Consider the following 20,509-nt stretch of genomic DNA (forward strand, 5'->3'; position numbering starts at 1 on the left):
CTCCAACTGTTGTTGCAGCACAACTTCTTTCAAACTGAGCCATACATTAAATTGCAGTTATATTGAATATATTGCAAACAAAATGAGTTTTGATGTGGTGATCACATTCGCAATCCAACAACAGCTGTAGAGAAACACATTCACAGCACAAAAAATGTATTTTCTGTCTGTCTATCTCTCTGTCTATCTCTCTGTCTGCCTGTCTACCTATCAATCAATATAACCAGATTGTAAGATTTGTTTTGTAAAAAAGTAATATTTGTACACAGACATTTGTAGATCTTTATATAAACAAAGGAAACAGCGCTAAGATTAACCAATACTATAAATAGGGATAGTTTGAGGCAGCAAACCTAAAGATAGGGTTCCTAATTGTCCTATTTGTAGATATTTCTCTTTGCAGAATTTAGAAAATATTTGATATGTATGCTGATAAAAAGGTTCTTATGCTGCACTTCTAACTTGCTTGTCGTTGAATATATATATATTTATATATTTGAAATGAAACACACAGAGTCAGAGCAAATGAATACAATACAAAATGTAATCTTTATTCTTTTGGCTTGTTTGTAATGTAGTCAGCTGTAATTTAAGGTAATAGCATTTTCCTGCATGCAATTCACAGTACACTACAAGGCAATAGTCTTGGAAAGCAAAGGAGTCTACATCGAACGTCTGCATGTGTGCAAAACAGAAGTTAAACTAACATGATGTGATTAGCAAAGTCAGGTCCTTTTTGGAAAAACGGAGGCTTGTGATACCCACATATTAGCTAAAACATTCCAGTGCAGTATGAAACAACAAGGATTGGATGATTGATGCATTCAGACTATGGGGAAAAAAAAATAACAACAAAGAATAACAATAATAAAAATGATGATGTTTAACTCTTTCAGCTGCAGTGCACCCTGAAACAGCAATGCTAAAGAAGCCCCTGCCATTGAAAATGTTTGACCCCTGATGCAGGCAGTGCTCACAAATTTTGTATTTTTGAATTATTAGTTTAATTACCACAGGTGTCTTGATACATGTGAGCTGTGATCCTATTTTAACACATATCCACATTCAGCATGTGAGCAAAAACAAAAAGCAAAAACAAAAACAAACAGAATAATTATAATAAAATAGCAGATTTACAATTCACGTCTTCATCTTTTATTCGTAAAGGTCTCCAATTTATTAGTGCTATGCATGGGTAGTAACAAAAGTGACCGCAACAATAACCCTGAAGTTAGTTTTCATCTCTTCTCCTATGTACAAAATGCTGAAAAATAAATTTAAATGAATATTTACAGTATTTATATCATCTTTAAAAACTCTGTATCCTTTAAAGCAGTTTAAAGCATTCCAAAATTTATCAGAATTGACATGAAATAAAACAAACAAGAGAAAAAAAAAACAAATAAATATAATAATAAAAAAAAAATGAACAGCTACAAACTTTAGATTAACCTGTTCACTGCCAAGGGGTGGAGCCCTGCAGCACGTTGGAGAGCAGTGAAGGGGTTAATGGCAAATGAATGAGGTTTTGTTGAACAGTTTATCTTGCATTACCATTGGAGTATGGCTTTCCATATCGACTGCTGGAAAAAAAACATAAATTAAAAAAAAAAAAAAAAACATTATATTCAGCCCAGGCAATATAAACATGCATCTGTGATAACTTCCAAACTATTTATATTGGTACAGAATATTTTCTATTTTCCAAAAGCTTGCAAACTACACATATTGTGGTACATATTTGATGCAATAAATATTGTGCCCAAGTCATTATTTCTTTGCTCAAACATCCACCACAGGTTAAAATAACTATTTACATACCATGATGTAGTTATCTCCGTTGGCTTTTGTCAACGTTGCTGACAGCTGAAGATGGCCAAAACATAATGAAGGTTGAAGCCTAACAAAAGCTTATTTATTTATTTTTTTGGTCAAATCCTGTGCTATTCGACACATTCATTTCACATAATAATGAAACACGAGTAGTGCCTTTTTTCCAGAGTCGGCCAATCTGCGCCTCTTCAGCTATTTTTTTTTTTTATTAAACAAGTATTCTCTGGCAGCCCATTCTTATAACAGCTGACGAGTCACAAGTTGACCTTCCAGGTTCTAGGCACTGAAATTATGTTTGCACTAGCCAAAACTTGCATAAAAAGTGAATCCATCTGTCCTCTGGTGTGGGACTACGGGACATTACAGGCACATATTTAATTTTTGTTGATGTGACACAGCATGAACAGTTAAAGCACCCCAACACTTAGTGTCACATAGTAATGATCAGGATTTTTTTTTCTGTAGCTCTATGTTGTTTTTTTTTTTTTTTCGTTTCATGCATGACCTATGAGTCTAGCATGCTATCATGCAGTCAGGTTTATTCATATATGTTAAAGAGAAAAAGATATTTTTGAACACCTGGTCCTCATACCTTTGAAGTTGTAACAGCCCCATCCCAACATAAAACCCATTTACAAAAATAGTCGCATATAATAGTAGAGAACCTATGAATTCAAAAAAACCATGAATCCATAAACGTATAATTTGTAAACATATGGCAAATATGGCAGTTGAAATGCAAACAGTGGATACAAGTATTTTTACTAAAGTGTTCAACACGCACACACAAAAAAAAAACAAAAGTACAGATTTGTATCCCACAAAAATGGTCCCCATTTCATACAGTTTGAGTAGCCGAGTTGACTATCCTCTTCAGCAGTGTCAGCTGGGAGATAAACCTCTTTACTTCTGAAGGGACCAACAAAGCATTGACTTGCAATGCATTGTAAGCCTCCATAGTAGTGAAGTGGTTTAAACAGTAGCCTCCAGTCAAGGTCGCTGAATGTCATTAAATTATTTCCTGACAGGGGGTCACTGTCTGATTTGTAGGCACTGACCATAAGTACATATTTATAAGAACTGTCAGTTTGGCATAAATCTCTGAAAGGAGTCCTGATGACATAAATACATAATGTTCACAGGCTGTAAACAGATTGCCACAGAAATTATTTTTTATGCTCCCTGACATCTTTGCCTCTGTCTTCTTTCTCTATTTTGTCTTTTTCATGTTTTTCTTTATCTGGTTTTGTAACACTATCATAGGACGGAGGAGATGTTGTTGAAGGTGTGATGTCTGCTTTCTCCGTTGTGGAGTTTCCATTTAGTCGATCACTCAACACATCTTTTCTCATAAGTAGACTGTCCCCTTCTTTGCTCTTCTCCTGACTGTACATAAATGAAGCATGTTTTATTGTTTTCCTTAAAAGATAACTACGGAAGCTGCGTTGGATAATAATGGCAGATAATTCCTCCTGTTTCCTTCGTAAAGTGGAAGTGATTGGCTCGTAGGAGACTTTGGATGGGTTGGAGGCCATAAAACGCTCTTCCATTGGTTGGCGTAAATTGTCCATTTCATCGCCTTCACCCAACACTCGCTTTGTAAATGCAAACAAGATGTCAAGGCAGTGAATTCTGTCCCCACTTACCATAGGTAGATCCATAGCAATAAGCTGTACATTGTTTGGTTTTGGTATACGAAGAGGTGGATCTAGGGCATCTGCAAAATCAGTCAATTTACTATACTGTATAAACTGAGAGGCATTTGGATCAAACTTTTCCCAAACCTCATAGAACATCTCAAAGTCATCCTCTCCCAGTGGTTCTGCACTTTCCTCAGTAGCAACACTAAAGTTTTCCAAAATAACAGCAATATACATGTTTACTACAACCAAGAAGGATATGATGATATAACTAACAAAAAAGAAAATCCCAACGGACGGATTACCACAATCCCCTTTTACAGAGCTCCCTGGATGTTCAGCCAGTGGATCACAGTCTGGCGCCCCACTATTAAGAATTGGTGCCAATAAGCCATCCCACCCAGCAGATGTCGTAATTTGAAACAAACAGATCATACTGTTGCCAAAAGTTTCAAAGTTAAACATATCATCAATTCCTGCTTCTTTCTTGACATAGGCAAAGTTGGACATCCCAAAGATGGCATAAATGAACATCACAAGGAAAAGCAGTAAACCGATATTGAATAATGCAGGAAGTGACATCATCAATGCAAACAGCAGAGTGCGAATTCCTTTCGCTCCCTTAATGAGACGCAGGATACGACCAATTCTTGCTAATCGAATAACCCTGAACAGGGTAGGCGACACAAAGTATTTTTCAATAAGATCAGCTAGAAACATACCTGTGGAAGAGAAAACGAAACATAAATGGGAGAGTACAAATAGTTGACATAAATATACAGGCCACCACAACATATTGTCATACCTTTAAAAGACTGTAATACATTAAAAAACTCTTAACTTTGATAATAATCAGATATATGCAAACTAATAAAATAATTAATCTATATATTAAAATTATATTTATCCAATGTTCCTCTGTTGTGTTACTAGGAAGGGTGAAAAACAGTAAATATATGCTACAGTTAGGTAAGATAGGTCCAGAAGTATTACTTTACTGAGAGGGTAGTGGATGCATGGAATAGCCTTCCAGCTGAAGTGGTAGAGGTTAACACAGTAAAGGAGTTTAAGCATGCATGGGATGGCTATCCTAACTATAAGATAATGCCATGGACTAATGAAAGTATTTCAAAAATTGGCAGACTATCTGCCATCACATTCTATGTTTCTATGTCAAAGGAATAGTTCAACCTACCCCACTAAAAACCTTCTTGACTAAATAGAGCATAGAGCTTTTCCACAAATTATGGCAGTGCACATGATCTGCCCAGACATAAGGTTTTAAAGTTCATTTAATTCAAATTTTGATTTATTCATATTTCCTTTGGATCTGAATTATTCTAGCCTATAGTCATGTCACACGGATAGGGATCCCATAGGATGCAAGATTTCTTATCACTATATTTCTTGTTTTGAACAACAGAGCAAAATAATATATGACATATCTGTTGAATTGTTATTTTCTTAGAATACATATTTTTTCCAGGTGGCCATTTAATATGCTGGTAGAAAAATGTAAGGAAAGTTTTTTTTTTTTTTCCCCCTAATTCAAAATTGTTGCATCAGCTAAGACTCCTACCTAGATAGCATATCTTATCTTGAAGAAAAGGTTAAGGTTGTTTTGTTCAAAAATAAGGACTAAAATAAGACATCGTGTGCCTTGTATCGCTGCCCTTTTCACAATGGTTATTATGTTCAGGTACAATACCGTACAAAATAAAAATGTATCCATTTCAAATAAAAATGATAAAGAATACTGAAGCAAGAACGCTTAAGCAATAACAGAATTTGTTTCATTACATGTTGTATTTGGCTTTTAACATTGTGTGATTACATGTAGTAATCAAGGGTGGGCAATACTGGATTTATTAGAAGTTCATTAGGTGAATTGAGGGCACGTTCCTTCAAGTAGAACTAAAATAAGTATATTAAATAAATAAATAATGTTTCGCTATATGTGTTGTTTGAGTGTTTTTCATGAAATCTGATATAACTTTAGTAACGTCTCAGAATGTGTGCACATTCAGTTTTATAATGTAGTTCTAACAATTCACTACAATTTTATCTTTTTTTATGGCTTGAATGGTGACGGGTGATATGTTATGTTGGAAATATACATGTTTTTTTTTATTGGATTGAAATATGTTCTAAGCTGTTATGTCCCTTACATGAAATAATTGGAGAGCTAGTGCTTGCCATTTATTGACTCAAACAAGTCCTTTGCCTAGTTATCTTGAAAGATATCTCGTTCTAATTGGTTACAGCAACTTATTGCCATCAGGTATGCCTTAATACCCGTATCTGCGTTTTTATATCTTTACATTTTAGAGCACAGCATATGGTTACTTTTATTTTTGATTATTTAGTTTTATTTATTTATAATATATTTCTTTCTATACAAAATAGGCCGCACTGTGGCCTTTTTGAACCAAGCGTGGAAAAGTTATTAAAACAGTAATACGTCTACTTTAAAAAAATAAAAATAAAATACACACACATCACACAACAGGTTTGCAATATTACTTGTATTGGTGACAATATACTTACCTACAATAGACAGGATGACAACAACAAAATCAAATATGTTCCAGCCCATAGTAAAGTAATAATGACGCAGAGAAATTAGCTTGAGCACACATTCCCCAGTAAAAAGAACAATGAAAACTGCATTAATCCAGTACAAGTTGTTCTCCATGTCGTCTGTCTGGTCATCTGTTTCGATCATCATTGTTACCATGTTTAAACAGATCAGAACCATAATGGTGATATCAAATGGTTGTTGCGACACAAAATCAAAGACTGCACCTTGGAATTTGTTCTGAAATAACAAAAATGAGAGATGGTAACTCTAAATTAAATAATGAAACAGTACAATAATTTAGTACTTGCTGTAGGAACCCATGTAAGAACATGTCTGTATATCAAACTTCTTCTTTCTTATGATTTAGATATACAGAGAAATTTACTTAATTGTTCTTATTTTTTCGTTACTCTTTTTATATCATTAAATATATATGCGGCATAGCTTTCCCCCCCCCCCCCCCCCTCAAATGTGAATTTGAAATAATTAACAAATAAATAAATATACACATTCCATACTAATCCTACATTCATATTTTCACGGTTGAGAAATACATTTCTTTCTGACCCGATTTAATATTTTTGGAAAAGCTTATCAAATTATTTAATATTTTTTGGCTAAACTTATAAAATAAATTAAAAGTATCAAATCATTTTACTAGATTATCCAAAAATAGAAAATTACTTGAAGAGCTTATTCAAAAATATTAAAATGAGGACAATGAATGTAACTCCTCTATGTCCCAGATCAAAATATGATCAACATTGGAAAACTATACTCAATGACATTTTTTTTTAATTTTTTTTTTATTTATAGTAACACGTCTAACTGACTGTCAAATCTTTCTACCATGACTACAAAGAGAAAAACATATTAGCTGTCAATCTTCTATGCATAGAAAAAAGAAAAATGTATAATAATGTTAAAATATATTAAAAGTCTTATAACCAAGATAAATCACCGGAACACTTATTCACACTAGAAAATGCATCATAATCATATGATATCTACTTTGTATCATCGTTAATGCCAACTGAAATATCTTGCAGATTTATGTAAACTTAAGGAAAGGGAATTCATTTCAGAAACGTTGAATTCTGCTACATTGTAAATATCCCGTGACATATTTGTTGAGAAACAATAAAATCTCTTGCGTAAAACTGTCACCCGTGTCTTGTTAAGAAATAAATGCAAAACACACACTCATAGAGCAATATGATAGGTTAGTTTTATAAGATTTTTATTATTGTTGCATGACTATTGTTGCACAAAATAAATGTCAAACATAATAAAACTATTTGTTTTCAATTGTATTCATTTTCTAATTCTTTATTTTCTCCGTATGCTATCTGTGCAATTTACTAAATTGAGAATTCAAAGTGAATTTCAAATGTAAGGCCACAGTATCGAAACTAAAAATATAGAAGACCTAAATGATATTTCTAATTTGGCTATTTCGGCCTTACACTTGAAATTCACTTTGAATTCTCACTTTGATCAATAAATCATTTTAAGGTCAGCAAAACAATCACATGTGGGAGAATATATAATTATACCCCATGATGCATTTCATCAATTTAAAGTATTAAAATTAAGTATAAGCCCTCACTTCCTATAAATACAGGCCGATATCTCTTGCCATGTTGCTACATTCTTCTACACAAAGTCTTTTAATACTTTTTATGAGCAGCAGAGGAGACATTTAGAGCTAAAAATTGATATTTCTTCTGTATTTTCATTAGCAGTGGATGAAAAATGTGCGGCGACAAGAGCTCTTCTCTCTGTGAAGAACTTGGATGTCTGTCTTGGGAGATAAATTATAACACAAACAATTTGCAAGTAGTTCTAAAACTTTTCTATCCATTATCTCATCTTCTCTTGCACATCATTCTTCTTATTGTATCAGACAGTGTAGCACACTGTGTGGCAGTCTTATGACTGCATATTGCAAGATGATATATGTAGTGAAATGTTTAAGATAAATTTGTTCAGGCACTATTACAATACTTCAGAGTCCCATCAACTTGATATTAAAGTGACACTATAAGCACCAAAACAACCTTTAGCTTAATGAAGCCGTTTTGGTGTATAGATCACGGCCCTGCAGTCTCACTGATCAATTCTCTGCCATTTAGGAGTTAAATTAATTGGTTTATGTAGCCTTAGTCACACTACCCTGCATGTAACGTGCACAGCCTTCCTGAATACTTCCTGTAAAGTGAGATCTAATATTTATATTTCCTTTATTGAAAATTCTGTTTAATTTAGAATTTCTTATCTCCTGCAATGTTCATAGCTTGCTAGACCTTGCAGGAGCCTCCTGTGTGTGAGTAAAATTCAATTTATAGAGCAGGGGATATAAACGTCTAAAGTAAGTCAACAGCTAATTGAAAATGAAACAGTTTCTCATGTTAGCTGTGTAAGTCACAGCCGGAGGAGGTGTGGCTAGGACAGAAACAAAAGTGATTTAAATCCTAAATGGCAGATAATTGAGCAGTAAGACTTCACTGGCATGATCTACACACAGGAACGGCTTAATTAAGCTGAAGTTTTTCTTGTGACTATAATGTCCCTTTAACCTTTATAGCAGTTAAGGGATACAAAATATACTCAATATCAATAGTATGTGCTTGGTACTGCTTGGTACACTTCCAAATAAGATCAGTACATTAATTTGAGCACATGATTTTAAATATGATATATATAATTTTTTTAAGTAAAATTGCTACCTTTATTCAGTCAAAAGGGACATTAAATTATGCTGAATTACTTTAAATATATGCTTTGCCATTGTTTCTATACTTTAGTATCCTGGTAGTAACATATACAGTTGTGCTCAAAAGTTTGCATACCTTGGCAGAAATTGTGAAATTTTGGAATTGATTTTGAAAACATGACTGATCATGCCAAAAAAAAGTATTTTATTGAAGGATAGTGATCATATGAAGCCATGAATTATCACATAGTTGTTTGGCGTTTTATTAAATTATAATGATAACTGAAATCACCCAAATGGCCATGATCAAAAGTTTACATACCCTTGAATGTTTGGCCTTGTTACAGACACACAAGGTGACACACACACAGGTTAAAATGTAAATTAAAGGTTAATTTCCCACACCTGTGGCTTTTTAAATAGGAATTAGTGTCTGTGTATAAATAGTCAATGAGTTTGTTAGCTCTCACGTTGATGCAGTGAGCAGGCTAGATACTGAGCCATGAGGAACAGAAAATAACTGTCAAAAGACCTGTGTAACAAGGCAATAGAACTTTACAAAGATGGAAAGAACATAAAAAAAAAAATATCCAAAGTCTTGAAAATGACATCCAGTACTGTTCAATCACTTATTAAGAAGTGGAAAATTTGGGGATCTCTTGATACCAAGCCAAGGTCAGGTAGATCAAGAAATATTTCAGCCACAACTGCCAGAAGAATTGTTTGGGATACAATACAAAACCCACAGGTACCCTCAGGAGAAATACAGGCTGCTCTGGAAAAAGACTGGGTGGTTGTTTCAAGGAGCACAATACGACGATACTTGAATAAAAATTAGCTGCATGGTAGAGTTGCCAGAAAGCCTTTACCGCACCAATGCCACAAAAAGCCCGGTTACAATATGCCCAACAACACCTTGGCATGCCTCAAAGCTTCTGGCACACTGTAATTTGGAGTGACGAGACCAAAATAGAGCTTAATGGTCACAACCATAAGCGCTATGTTTGGAGAGGGGTCAACAAGGCCTACAGTGAAAAGAATACCATCCCCACTGTGAAGCATGGTGGTGGCTCACTGATGTTTTAGGGGTGTGTGAGCTCTAAAGGTACAGGGAATCTTGTGAGAATTGATGGCAAGATGAATGTAGCATGTTATCAAAGAATAATGGCAAACAATTTGCATTCTTCTGCACGAAGGCTGCGCATGGGACGCTCTTGGACTTTCCAGCATGACCCTAAGTACAAGGCCAAGTTGACCCTCCAGTGGTTACAGCAGAAAAAAGGTGAAGGTTATGGAGTGGCCATCACAGTCTCCTGACATATGTCACCTTAAATAAATATTAAATGAATGTGGGGGCAGTAATAATTGTAATGTCTTATTATATAATTATAATATTAAAATGTATAATATTCAAAAGGCTGATACAATATTTTTGGATTTTTGTTATGCCTGTGATTATTTGTATAATGTATGATGTCTAAGATTAATGTGTATTTTGCGTGTGCTTCTCTAAGTTTTTTAAATGACTACTGGATAAATGAGTGTTCCGTGAAAAGAGCAGGTGGAAACCCACCTGTAAACATTCTGCTTTGTAGAACAATAAACCATTTGTGCTCTAGTTGTATTAAAAGGTGACACACTATAGCTCAATATATCATTATTATGAATTATTATAATCATTTATATTGCAACAACATATTCTGCAGGGTGTTACAATTACAAAATGTAAAAAGAAAAATGAACTATTAATTTATATACAGAATATAATAATAACAAGAGGTAAAGAAGGCCCCGCTTAAATGCGCTTACATTCTATGAGGAAGGGGTAAAGACACACAAGAGAAATAACAGTATGGCAGAGGATGTAGGGATTGATGGATAAGATGCCTGTGTCGAAATAAGCTAATAAAAGCGGGGTGTGGAAGAAGCATCCAGTGGTAGGAGGTAGAGTGAGCTTAGCTATGGGGGCAAGGGATCTGATGAGGGCAGCAAAATGAGAGAAATATCACCCAGGAAGATGGTAAGAAAATATTTATAAGATAGTCATGTACAAATAATGTAGAAATACACAGTCCACATGTATTTCCATACGTAATATGTCATCTTAAATAAATATTAAATGAAGGTGTGTTTTCAGTGACTTCCTAAAGGACTGGAGGCTAGGGGAGAATCTGATGACAGGGGCTAGCAAATTCCAATGGAAAAGGCCTTGAAAGGAACCTATTGCAGAAAAGAGTTAGCTATGTTGGAACAAGCAGATGTCAGGAGAAGGTCATTTGAAGAGTAATGGGAACAAACGAGGCATATTCGTTGAGTAAAGAGGAAATGTAGCGAGAAGTGGAGTTAGTGTTGGGCTTTGTATGTTAGTGTTAGCAGTTTTAATTGGATCCTGAAAGTACAGAAAGCATAAGTAATCATCGGCAAAGAGGTGAGGTATGAGAGTAGCAGTCGGTCAGGAAGATAAGCCTGACTGCAGCATTCATTATAAACTGAAAAGGGGTAACACAGGTATTTGAAAGGCTGATGAGTATGAAGTTGCAGTAGTCAAGTCAGGAAATAATGAGTGTATGAAGAAGTGCCTTAGTTGTATCTTGACTTGGAAAAGGGCAAATGTGGGCAATATGTTTAAGGTGTTAGTTACAGGATTTGGAGACAGACTGTATGTCATTTGAAAAATAACACCAAGGCAGCAAGCTTGAGGGGTTAGGGTAAAAAGTGTCCTTATGAGTTGTGGGGAGATTTATGGAGGATGCCTATTTGAGGGGGGAAAGATGTGGAGTTCAGTTTTAGAATGTTTACATTTAGAAAACAGGAAGACATCCAGTTAGAGAGGGAAGAAGAGCAGGAGAGAGATCAGGGAAGGAGAGGTGAGTTTAAGTATTGTCAACATATATATGGTACTGAAATCCAAAGGATTTAATAAGGTTACCAAGAGAGGCTGTGCAGATGGAGGTTACTGAAATCCAAAGGATTTAATAAGGTTACCAAGAGAGGCTGTGTATCAAGAGAGGACCAATAACATGGGGGAGCACCAACTGAAACAGGCAGAAGGTAGGAGGTGGCACCAAAGAAAGAGACACTAAATGAGTGTTCAGAAAGATAGGATGAAAACCAGAAAAGTACAGACTCATGGAGTTCAAGGTTGTGAAGGGTTTGTAGAAGATAAGAGTGGTCAAAAGTGTCAAAGCCATCAGAGAGGTCGAGCGGTATTAAAAGAGAATAATGACCTAAATACATTTAGCAGTGATTAAACAGTAATGTTAGTCACTCTGGTAAGACCAGTTACAGTAGAATGGAAGGAACGGAAGCCAGATTGAAGATGGTCAATATATAACCTCATGCAATTTTTATACTGCTTGTGAGACAGTAAAATGAAAAGTTAAAAATACCAAATGAAAAAAAAAAATATAGTAAATTTATTCCATTCATTTAATATGCAAATGTAATTTTCATTGCAGACTGGCCTTTAAACATATATTTAAAATCCTAACTTTATATACTGTGATATTTTTAAGTAAGCAAGCAAATGTAGGCCTTGTTGGCATTATTAGTGGTTATTATTGCTTTTGTATTCCTAATTATTTATTTAGAAATTGCATGTATGTAGTAATTACATGCAGTTAATACACGCATAAAGCAATAGGATAAATTAATCTGAGAATAAAATGTTATCCACATATGTATGGCATTACTAAGTGAGACCTAAAAGACTTCATATTTCTAAGATACTTAAAGATCACATGTTGAAACTGAGTACATGTTAATTTAAAACACAATTCTGGCAAACCTTTACATAATACAACTACTCATAGGAATGTACTTAATACTTAAAATCATGGGTGTTATTTTTACAATACATTCATGCCCCAAACGCAAAAACAAAACAATAAACAGTAAACCTGCACATAACAGCACATTGTACACCACCGCTTCCGAAACCAGTAGAACACAATGTTTATATAAGAAGACTGGGCGTAGGGAATGGGAGGTGGTATACAAAAGGCTAAATATAGAAAGGCCGTCCTTGAGAAAGGGACACGGAGAATGACTGAGGATTAGCATAAGCTGTAAGAGATGAATGCATGTATATGTCCACTGGCGGGGCAATGCTACACAATAATTCAGGTGAGGAAAAAGTTGTTCAATGTAGGAAGAAATAAAATCAGTTTTGAGTTCTCAACAGCTTGTCGATCTCTTAAAAATACACCAAGGCTTATTGTCTCAGGGACCTTTCTAACGACAGATGAATTATCACAGAGAAACCAAAGACTGACAATGACATGAAACCACATTAAATGCTTAGAGAGGGATAGCAGGTAGCAAGTTATCTATCCCCGCCTAATACTAGCTTGCAGATGGAAAGTGGGTATGGACACAGCACTGAGGGTATGGACTATCTAAATAACATGTGGAAGTGTCTCTATACAAACAATGACAGAAAAGACCAGATATATAAGCTAAGTGTCGCAGTTGACTGCTTTTTTTCACATAAGGTTTATATATATATATATATATACGTTAACATTGGCTTTACAACAGCCTTCAGAAAAGGCAACTCAACATAATTTTATACAGTTCAGCCTAAAATGTCCATGATTTCTGTCACAGTGTTTTGTGTCAGTAAGCCTAAAGTGAAAATATTAAGACTCCATCTTGGGGAAAAATAATACTGTATAATTGAATGCAGTAAATTATAGTTGAGTAAACAACTAGAAAACAAACAGAAAATTTTTCGTAATATCTTGCTTAAAATATGAACAACCACAGGCCACAAAGCACGTAAGACAAACAATTAGTTGACAATGACATTGCTACAATCACATAACACAGCACTCAACTCCAGCAGGTACTTCAATTATATCAGTACAGCACACAGTTGATGGCATGGTGTTAAGAGGGAAACTCACAATCATTTACACATTTGACATGAAGCTGATATTTGAAAATTAGATGTAACATGGACTTGTCCATCAAATAAGTTTAGCTTGGGTTGATTGAGTCAGGTTTATCTCGGTCAATGCAAAGAAATAGCTTAAGAACAAATTCAAGAAAAAAACTGTCCAAAATTTGTTTATTTTTCCCAATAAAATAGTTAACAAAAATTAGAGGAATAACAAAGGCAAAGACAGTGAACAACAAAGTTAACTGTCATCAGAAAGTAAAGAATAGAAAACACAACAATAAATAAAAAATAAGTGCACCTATCATGCAAACATATTAAAAAGATAAAATTAATTGCTAATGTATAGGGTTTGTTGTATACACTCAATTTACATTATGTAAAATTATACCACCTTATAATTGTGCATTGTTTACTAATATACCATTAAGTCTATCACAGAGCCGCATGTTTTTTTTTAAAAAAAAAAAAAGGCTTCCACATTTAAAGAGGACTTTCATATATCTGGGCAAGTATATTTGAGTTAGGGCAAGAGAAGGAGATTGTCAAGGTTAACCTCCCCAACACACAAACTAAGGGGCTCAAAAGGAACACAAAGCCAGACGTATTACAGGTCCTTCAAATGGCCGGACTTAACGTATGAAAATACAGAGATGAGAACAGAATGGTCAGATGAGCCAAGGTCAGGATAGGAGACAGAAGAAAAAACTACTAACAAAGCCAAGGGTCAAGGATGCCAGAAGTATGGATAACCAGGAAACAAGCCGAAGTCAGATACCAGAAAATACAAACTAACAGAACACACTTTTAGGCTACAAGAGACCATGGCAGGGCAAGGAAGTGATGAAAGAGGGAGGTATAAATTGGGCTATGTGAGAGCTGAAAGACTAGGGAACCGAGTAGGGCAGTAATTAAATAGATATAAATAGAGTGCCAGTTCAAAGGTTAAAAAATGGTACTTCCCCTTTAAGAAGCCGAAGACAAGGCACACGCCCCCTAGCTAATAGTAGCGCGTGTGCACCCGGGCCGGGCCGGGCCGGGCGCTGCTCCGGTCCCTCCATCTGTCACAGGACAGATGGAGGGACCGGAGCAGCGCGGGCCAGGAGGAGGTATGACAGAGATACAGTAAATTGTGGTGTTCATTTAGTTAAGGAATTACTGTTTATGAATGCAAGGAATTTTCCGCAATATACTGAATAATCATGAGACAGTGAACAGTGCTATCAGACCACTGACATAAGCACCTCATCAAAGTAAATAAAAAGGACTATATAATATTCAACAATATTCTGTCCTAAATTGAAACTGGAGACGCTAGTCAGTTGCATAAGATGTACAATCAAAATAATTTCAAACTTTTCTAAATGAAGAACTCTCTTGTCTGGTCAATAGTAAGCTACACAACTGTTGGTATAACTATTAGTATAAATGTATGAGCAGTAGAGATGTCCCGAATAGTTCGCTGGTGAATAGTTCCTGGCGAACATAGCTTGTTCGCATTCGCCACGGCGGGCGAACATATGCGATGTTCGGTCCGCCCCCTATTCGTCATCATTGAGTAAACTTTGACCCTGTACCTCACAGTCAGCAGACACATTCCAGCCAATCAGCAGCAGACCCTCCCTCACAGGCCCTCCCACCTCCTGGACAACATCCATTTTAGATTCATTCGGAAGCTGCATTCTTTTTTTTTTTTTTTTTTTAGACAGAAGTGTGTTACATTTGAGCATGCTAGGCTGAATGTGCGTATATCATGGCTAGTTGCACTGAGGGTATGAGTATATAGCAGTACATTGTTGTGAAAGATGGCTGTCATGTTTAGGGTGTAGCTTGCACGTTATCAACTGTGTATTTATATCAGCAGCTCCACCACTAGTTATAAATCAAGTGTGAGTCGCCCCATGAGATGAGACTAGTGAATAACATAATACATGAACGGTTAAGGTAAAGGCATGTAAGGAACTGCGACAATAAACTCTTTAGTAGGTTAAATAATGACATGTTTAAACGCTTGCTACTTTTTGATTAGTTAATGTGCAGAGAGCAGTTCATGTGATCAAAGGCATGGTGTGGAGGATCGGCTATAGTGGGACATGCTTGGCAGGCTGCTGTTTACTGCTTGTGCTCATCCGATCCCTTCTGGGCGCCAGGTGCAGACCCTGGGAGTCCCTGATACCTGGAACAACAAAGGCAAGTCTCTGGCTGAGTGCCGGGTTTGCGGCTTGAGGTGGTGGTAGCTTGTTTTGTTGGGTGGTCGGATCTGTCCCGGGGGTGCTTCACGTCCGGTGCGGGATTGTTGCGGCTTAAGGTGGAGGCGAGTGCTTGACGTGGGGCAGGCTCTGCAATTCTGCTTGTGCCTCCGGTCCCGTCTTCGATGCCTTTTGGTGGGGGGGTAACGGAGCTCCTGCCGGGAAGTAGCTGCTCCTGGGCATCCCAGGATCGGGAGATCGGCCGCCTCTCCCACCCTGTGAGCACCAGGCCACACTTTCCACGCGGAGGTAAGTAAGACTCTGTCGAGTTGCTGACCACTATTAAGCATGTCGGGTTGGTCAGGTAGGAGCAACATTGCTGGGTCATCCCCTTCTGGGGTGAAATTCGCTTGTTGATAGCTGCTTAAAGTGAGATATTGAGGGAGCTCACACGAAGTGCGTCTTTCCTCCATGACAGCTAGGCCCCGCCCCCCGGAAGCTGCATTCTTAGTGAGAGGAGGGACAGTGTAGCTGCTGCTGATTTAATAGGGAAATGAATAGCTAGGCTAGTGTATTCAGTGTCCACTACAGTCCTGAAGGACTCATCTGATCTCTGCTGTAAGGACAGCACCCCAAAAAGCCATTTTTAGGGCTAGAACATCAGTCTGCTTTTTTTTTTCTGTGTAATCTAATTGCAGTTGCCTGCCTGCCAGCGTGTGTGTCAGGTTTACAGTGTATACTGTGCCAACTTGCCCAGTGCCACCACTCATCTGGTGTTACATTAGCTTGCATTTTAAAAAAAAAAAAACTTTTTTGACTGTAATATAATAGCAGTCAGTTTCCTTCACACGTGTGCATTTCAGGACCTGCCAGGGCACAGTGTCACACCAGTGCAACTCATATCTGGTGTAACAGTAGTGTACATTTAAAAAATAAATAAAGCAAAATACAGTTTTGACTGTAATAGATTGAATAGCAGTTAGTTGTCTGCCAGCGTGTGTGTCAGGCTCACAGCGTATACTGTGCCCACTTGCCCAGTGCCACCACTCATATCTGGCGTCACAATAGCTTGCATTTAACAAAAAAACAAACTTTTTGGACTGTAATATAATAGCAGTCAGTTTCCTTCACTAGTGTGCGTTTCAGGGCCTGCCCAGTGCCACCACTCACTCATATCTGGTGTCCCAATAGCTTGCATTTTAAAAAAACAAAACTTTTTGGACTGTAATATAATAGCAGTCAGTTTCCTTCACGAGTGTGCGTTTCAGGGTCTGCCAGGGCACAGTGTCACACCAGTGCAACTCATATCTGGTGTAACAGTAGTGTACATTTAAAAAAAAAAAAATACAATTTTGACTGTAATAGATTGAATAGCAGTAAGTTGTCTGCCTGCGTGTGTGTCAGGCTCACAGCGTATACTGTGCCCACTTGCCCAGTGCCACCACTCATATCTGATGTCCCAATAGCTTGCATTTAAAAAATAAATAAACTTGGACTGTAATATAATAGCAGTCAGTTTCCTTCACTAGTGTGCATTTCAGGGCCTGCCCAGTGCCACCACTCACTCATATCTGGTGTCACAATAGCTTGCATTTAAAAAAAAACAACAACTTTTTGGACTGTAATATAATAGCAGTCAGTTTCCTTCACTAGTGTGCGTTTCAGGGCCTGCCAGGGCACAGTGTCACACCAGTGCATATCTGGTGTAACAGTAGTGTACATTTTTTTTTAAAATAAAAAATAAAATTTTGACTGTAATAGATTGAATAGCAGTTAGTTGCCTGCCAGCGTGTGTGTCAGGCTCACAGCGTATACTGTGCCCACTTGCCCAGTGCCACCACTCATATCTGGTGTCACAATTGCTTGCATTTAACCAAAAAAAAAACTTTTTGGACTGTAATATAATAGCAGCCAGTTTCCTTCACTAGTGTGCATTTCAGGGCCTGCCCAGTGCCACCACTCACTCATATCTGGTGTCCCAATAGCTTGCATTTAAAAAAAACTAAACTTTTTGGACTGTAATATAATAGCAGTCAGTTTCCTTTACGAGTGTGCGTTTCAGGGCCTGCCAGTGCCACCACTCACTCATATCTGGTGTCCCAATAGCTTGCATTTAAAAAAAACTAAACTTTTTGGACTATAATATAATAGCAGTCAGTTTCCTTCACAAGTGTGTGTTTCAGGGCCTGCGAGGGCACGGTGTCACACCAGTGCCACTCATATCTGTTGTCACAGTAGCTTGCACGCATAGTACCACTAATCGAAAAAAAAATGACAGGCAGAGGCAGGCCACCCCACAGGGGCTGTCGTGGTCGTGGTGCTGTGATTCCCTCTGGCCCTAGAATAATGCCCAGTGTTCAGAGGCCACATACCCTGAACTTGAAAAGTTCTGAGGACATAGTTGACTGGCTAACACAGGACACCCAATCTTCTACAGATTCCGCTCGGAACCTTGACGCACCATCCTTCTCCAGCTTAGCTTCAGGCACCTCTCAAGTTACCACTCGCCCGCCTGCCGCCACCACCAACACTAGCACCACAGCTGCTTCACTTGATCTGTCAGAGGAGTTATTTACACATCAGTTGGAAGAAATGAGTGATGCGTAACCATTATTGCCAGAGGGATTATTGCTGAGTTGTCAGATACAAGTGAAGCGGTTGATGATGACGATGCGTCCATGGATGTCACGTGGGTGCCCGCTAGAAGAGAAGAAGAACAGGGGGAAAGTTCAGATGGTGAGACAGAGAGGAGGAGGAGGAGACGAGCTGGAAGCAGGGGGAGGTCGTCGCAAGGAGCTAGTGGTACAGTCAGACAGCATGCATCGGCATCCGGGGTCAGTCAGACAGCACGCCAATCAACTCATGCTGTTGCCACCACCAGAATGCCGTCATTGCAGAGCTCAGCAGTGTGGCATTTTTTATGTGTGTCTGCCTCTGACAACAGTGATGTCATTTGCAACCTGTGCCAAAAGAAACTGAGTTGTGGGAAGTCCAACACCCACCTAGGTACAACTGCTTTGCGAAGGCACATGATCGCACATCACAAACGCCTATGGGATCAACACATGAGTACAAGCAGCACACAAACTCAAATCCGCCATCCTCCTCCTGGTGTTGCGGTCACCGGCCCGCCGAGCCTCACGGCCGTGCCCGACCGGCACGGCCACGCCGACAACACGAGCTTACCTGCTCGTCGGCGAGCCGGGAACCGCTCCTTCCGTTCTTCCGGGCATCACGCCCGAATCAAACATGGCGCCGACCACGTGGTCGCGCCTAAGAGTAGCTCCGCCCCCGAAAATTATACCAACGTGTGCGTGACGTCACGACGTCAACGCACACGCACGTTTTGGGGTCAGAGGTCGCCCTCTGACCAATCATAGCCTAGAGAGGGGTATTTAAACCCCTAGCTTTTCCCATTTCTTTGCCATGTCGTGGTTTCAGTTTCCTGATTTCCTGAGAGTGCTATTTCCGTGATTATGATTTCCTGGTGTCCTGATCCTTGGCGTTTCCCTGGTTGTTCTGATCTCTGGTTTCCCTGACTTGGCTTGTTTTATCGGTATTGAGTATTTTCTGGCTTCCTTGACCTCGGCTTTCCCTTTGACCATTCTCTGTCTCTAGCGTATTAGTCCGGCCATTCTAAGGTCCGGTTTACGCTCTATCCTGTTATTTTCCTTTTCTTACCTATGTATATGTTTACATAGTTTCTGCGTGCTGGACCACATTACTAGTCGTGACATTACGACATGGCCATGGATCCTGCAGAACTATGCAAGCATATGATCACCTGTGAGAGTAGGGTGGAGGATATGGACCACAGGTTAGACCAATTTGCCCAGGCATTTCAGACCTTGCTCCAGAGGACTGCCTATTTAGAGGTCCCTCCGGTACCACCTGTGGTTCCGCCACCTGTAGTGGTTCCCGTACCACATAAACCACCGTCCATAACCTTGTCACCGCCCCCTCGCTATGGAGGTGATTCTAAGGAATTCAGAGGTTTTTTAAACCAAATTGAATACCACTTTGAGGCCTCCTCAGGTTCATTCCCAACAGATAGATCAAAAATAGGCTATCTGATGAACCAATTAACTGGAAAAGCCTTGACCTGGGCTAACCCCTTATGGGAAAGTGGTGACGCAGTAGCCCGTGATTACAGTACTTTTCTTACGGCCTTTAAGGCTACGTTTGAACCTAAAGGCAGGGAGAAGAACGCTGCCAAAGCCCTTATGAGAATCAAGCAAGGCAGTCGTTCTGTAGCCAATTATGCAATAGAGTTCAGGACATTAGCGTCTGAGGTTGATTGGACCAATAGTGGTCTGGTGGCTGCTTTCTCTGAAGGTCTAGCTGAGAGTATACAAGATGAGACTGCAGCTAGAGACCTTCCGGTTAATCTTAATGAGTTTATTGCCTATATGATAGACATTGATAACCGGCTCAGAGAGAGAGAGAAAAACAAACAACGTAACAGACGTTCTAATTTGTCCATAGCTCCTCGTTTCTCTAACCCAGTGGTGAGTAGCCAAACGCCTCTTCCAGAACCTGAACCCATGCAATTGGGTAGCGCTAAACTCACTGAGGCAGAGAGACAACACAGACGTAACGAGGGGTTATGTATGTATTGTGGCAAGAAGAGACATCTAAGATCGTCATGCC

At 38.3% G+C, this 20,509-nt stretch overlaps 1 protein-coding gene across 1 annotated transcript in view; it reads right to left on the bottom strand.

The window, feature by feature from the left end:
* Positions 1 to 523: 523 nt before the first annotated feature.
* LOC134571436 (sodium channel protein type 2 subunit alpha-like) overlaps positions 524 to 20,509 on the bottom strand; it is a 162,744-nt gene continuing 142,758 nt past the window's right edge. Inside the window, exons 26-27 of the mRNA XM_063429686.1 lie at positions 6,021 to 6,291; positions 524 to 4,195 (exon numbers count right to left, since the gene is read on the bottom strand). Of these exons, the coding sequence (XP_063285756.1) occupies positions 3,000 to 4,195; positions 6,021 to 6,291 (1,467 nt within the window). The 3' untranslated portion in view covers positions 524 to 2,999. The remainder of the gene's footprint in view (positions 4,196 to 6,020; positions 6,292 to 20,509) is intronic.

The sequence above is a fragment of the Pelobates fuscus genome, chromosome 8 (genome assembly GCF_036172605.1).
Source record: "Pelobates fuscus isolate aPelFus1 chromosome 8, aPelFus1.pri, whole genome shotgun sequence".
NCBI classification, from domain to species: Eukaryota; Metazoa; Chordata; class Amphibia; order Anura; family Pelobatidae; genus Pelobates; species Pelobates fuscus.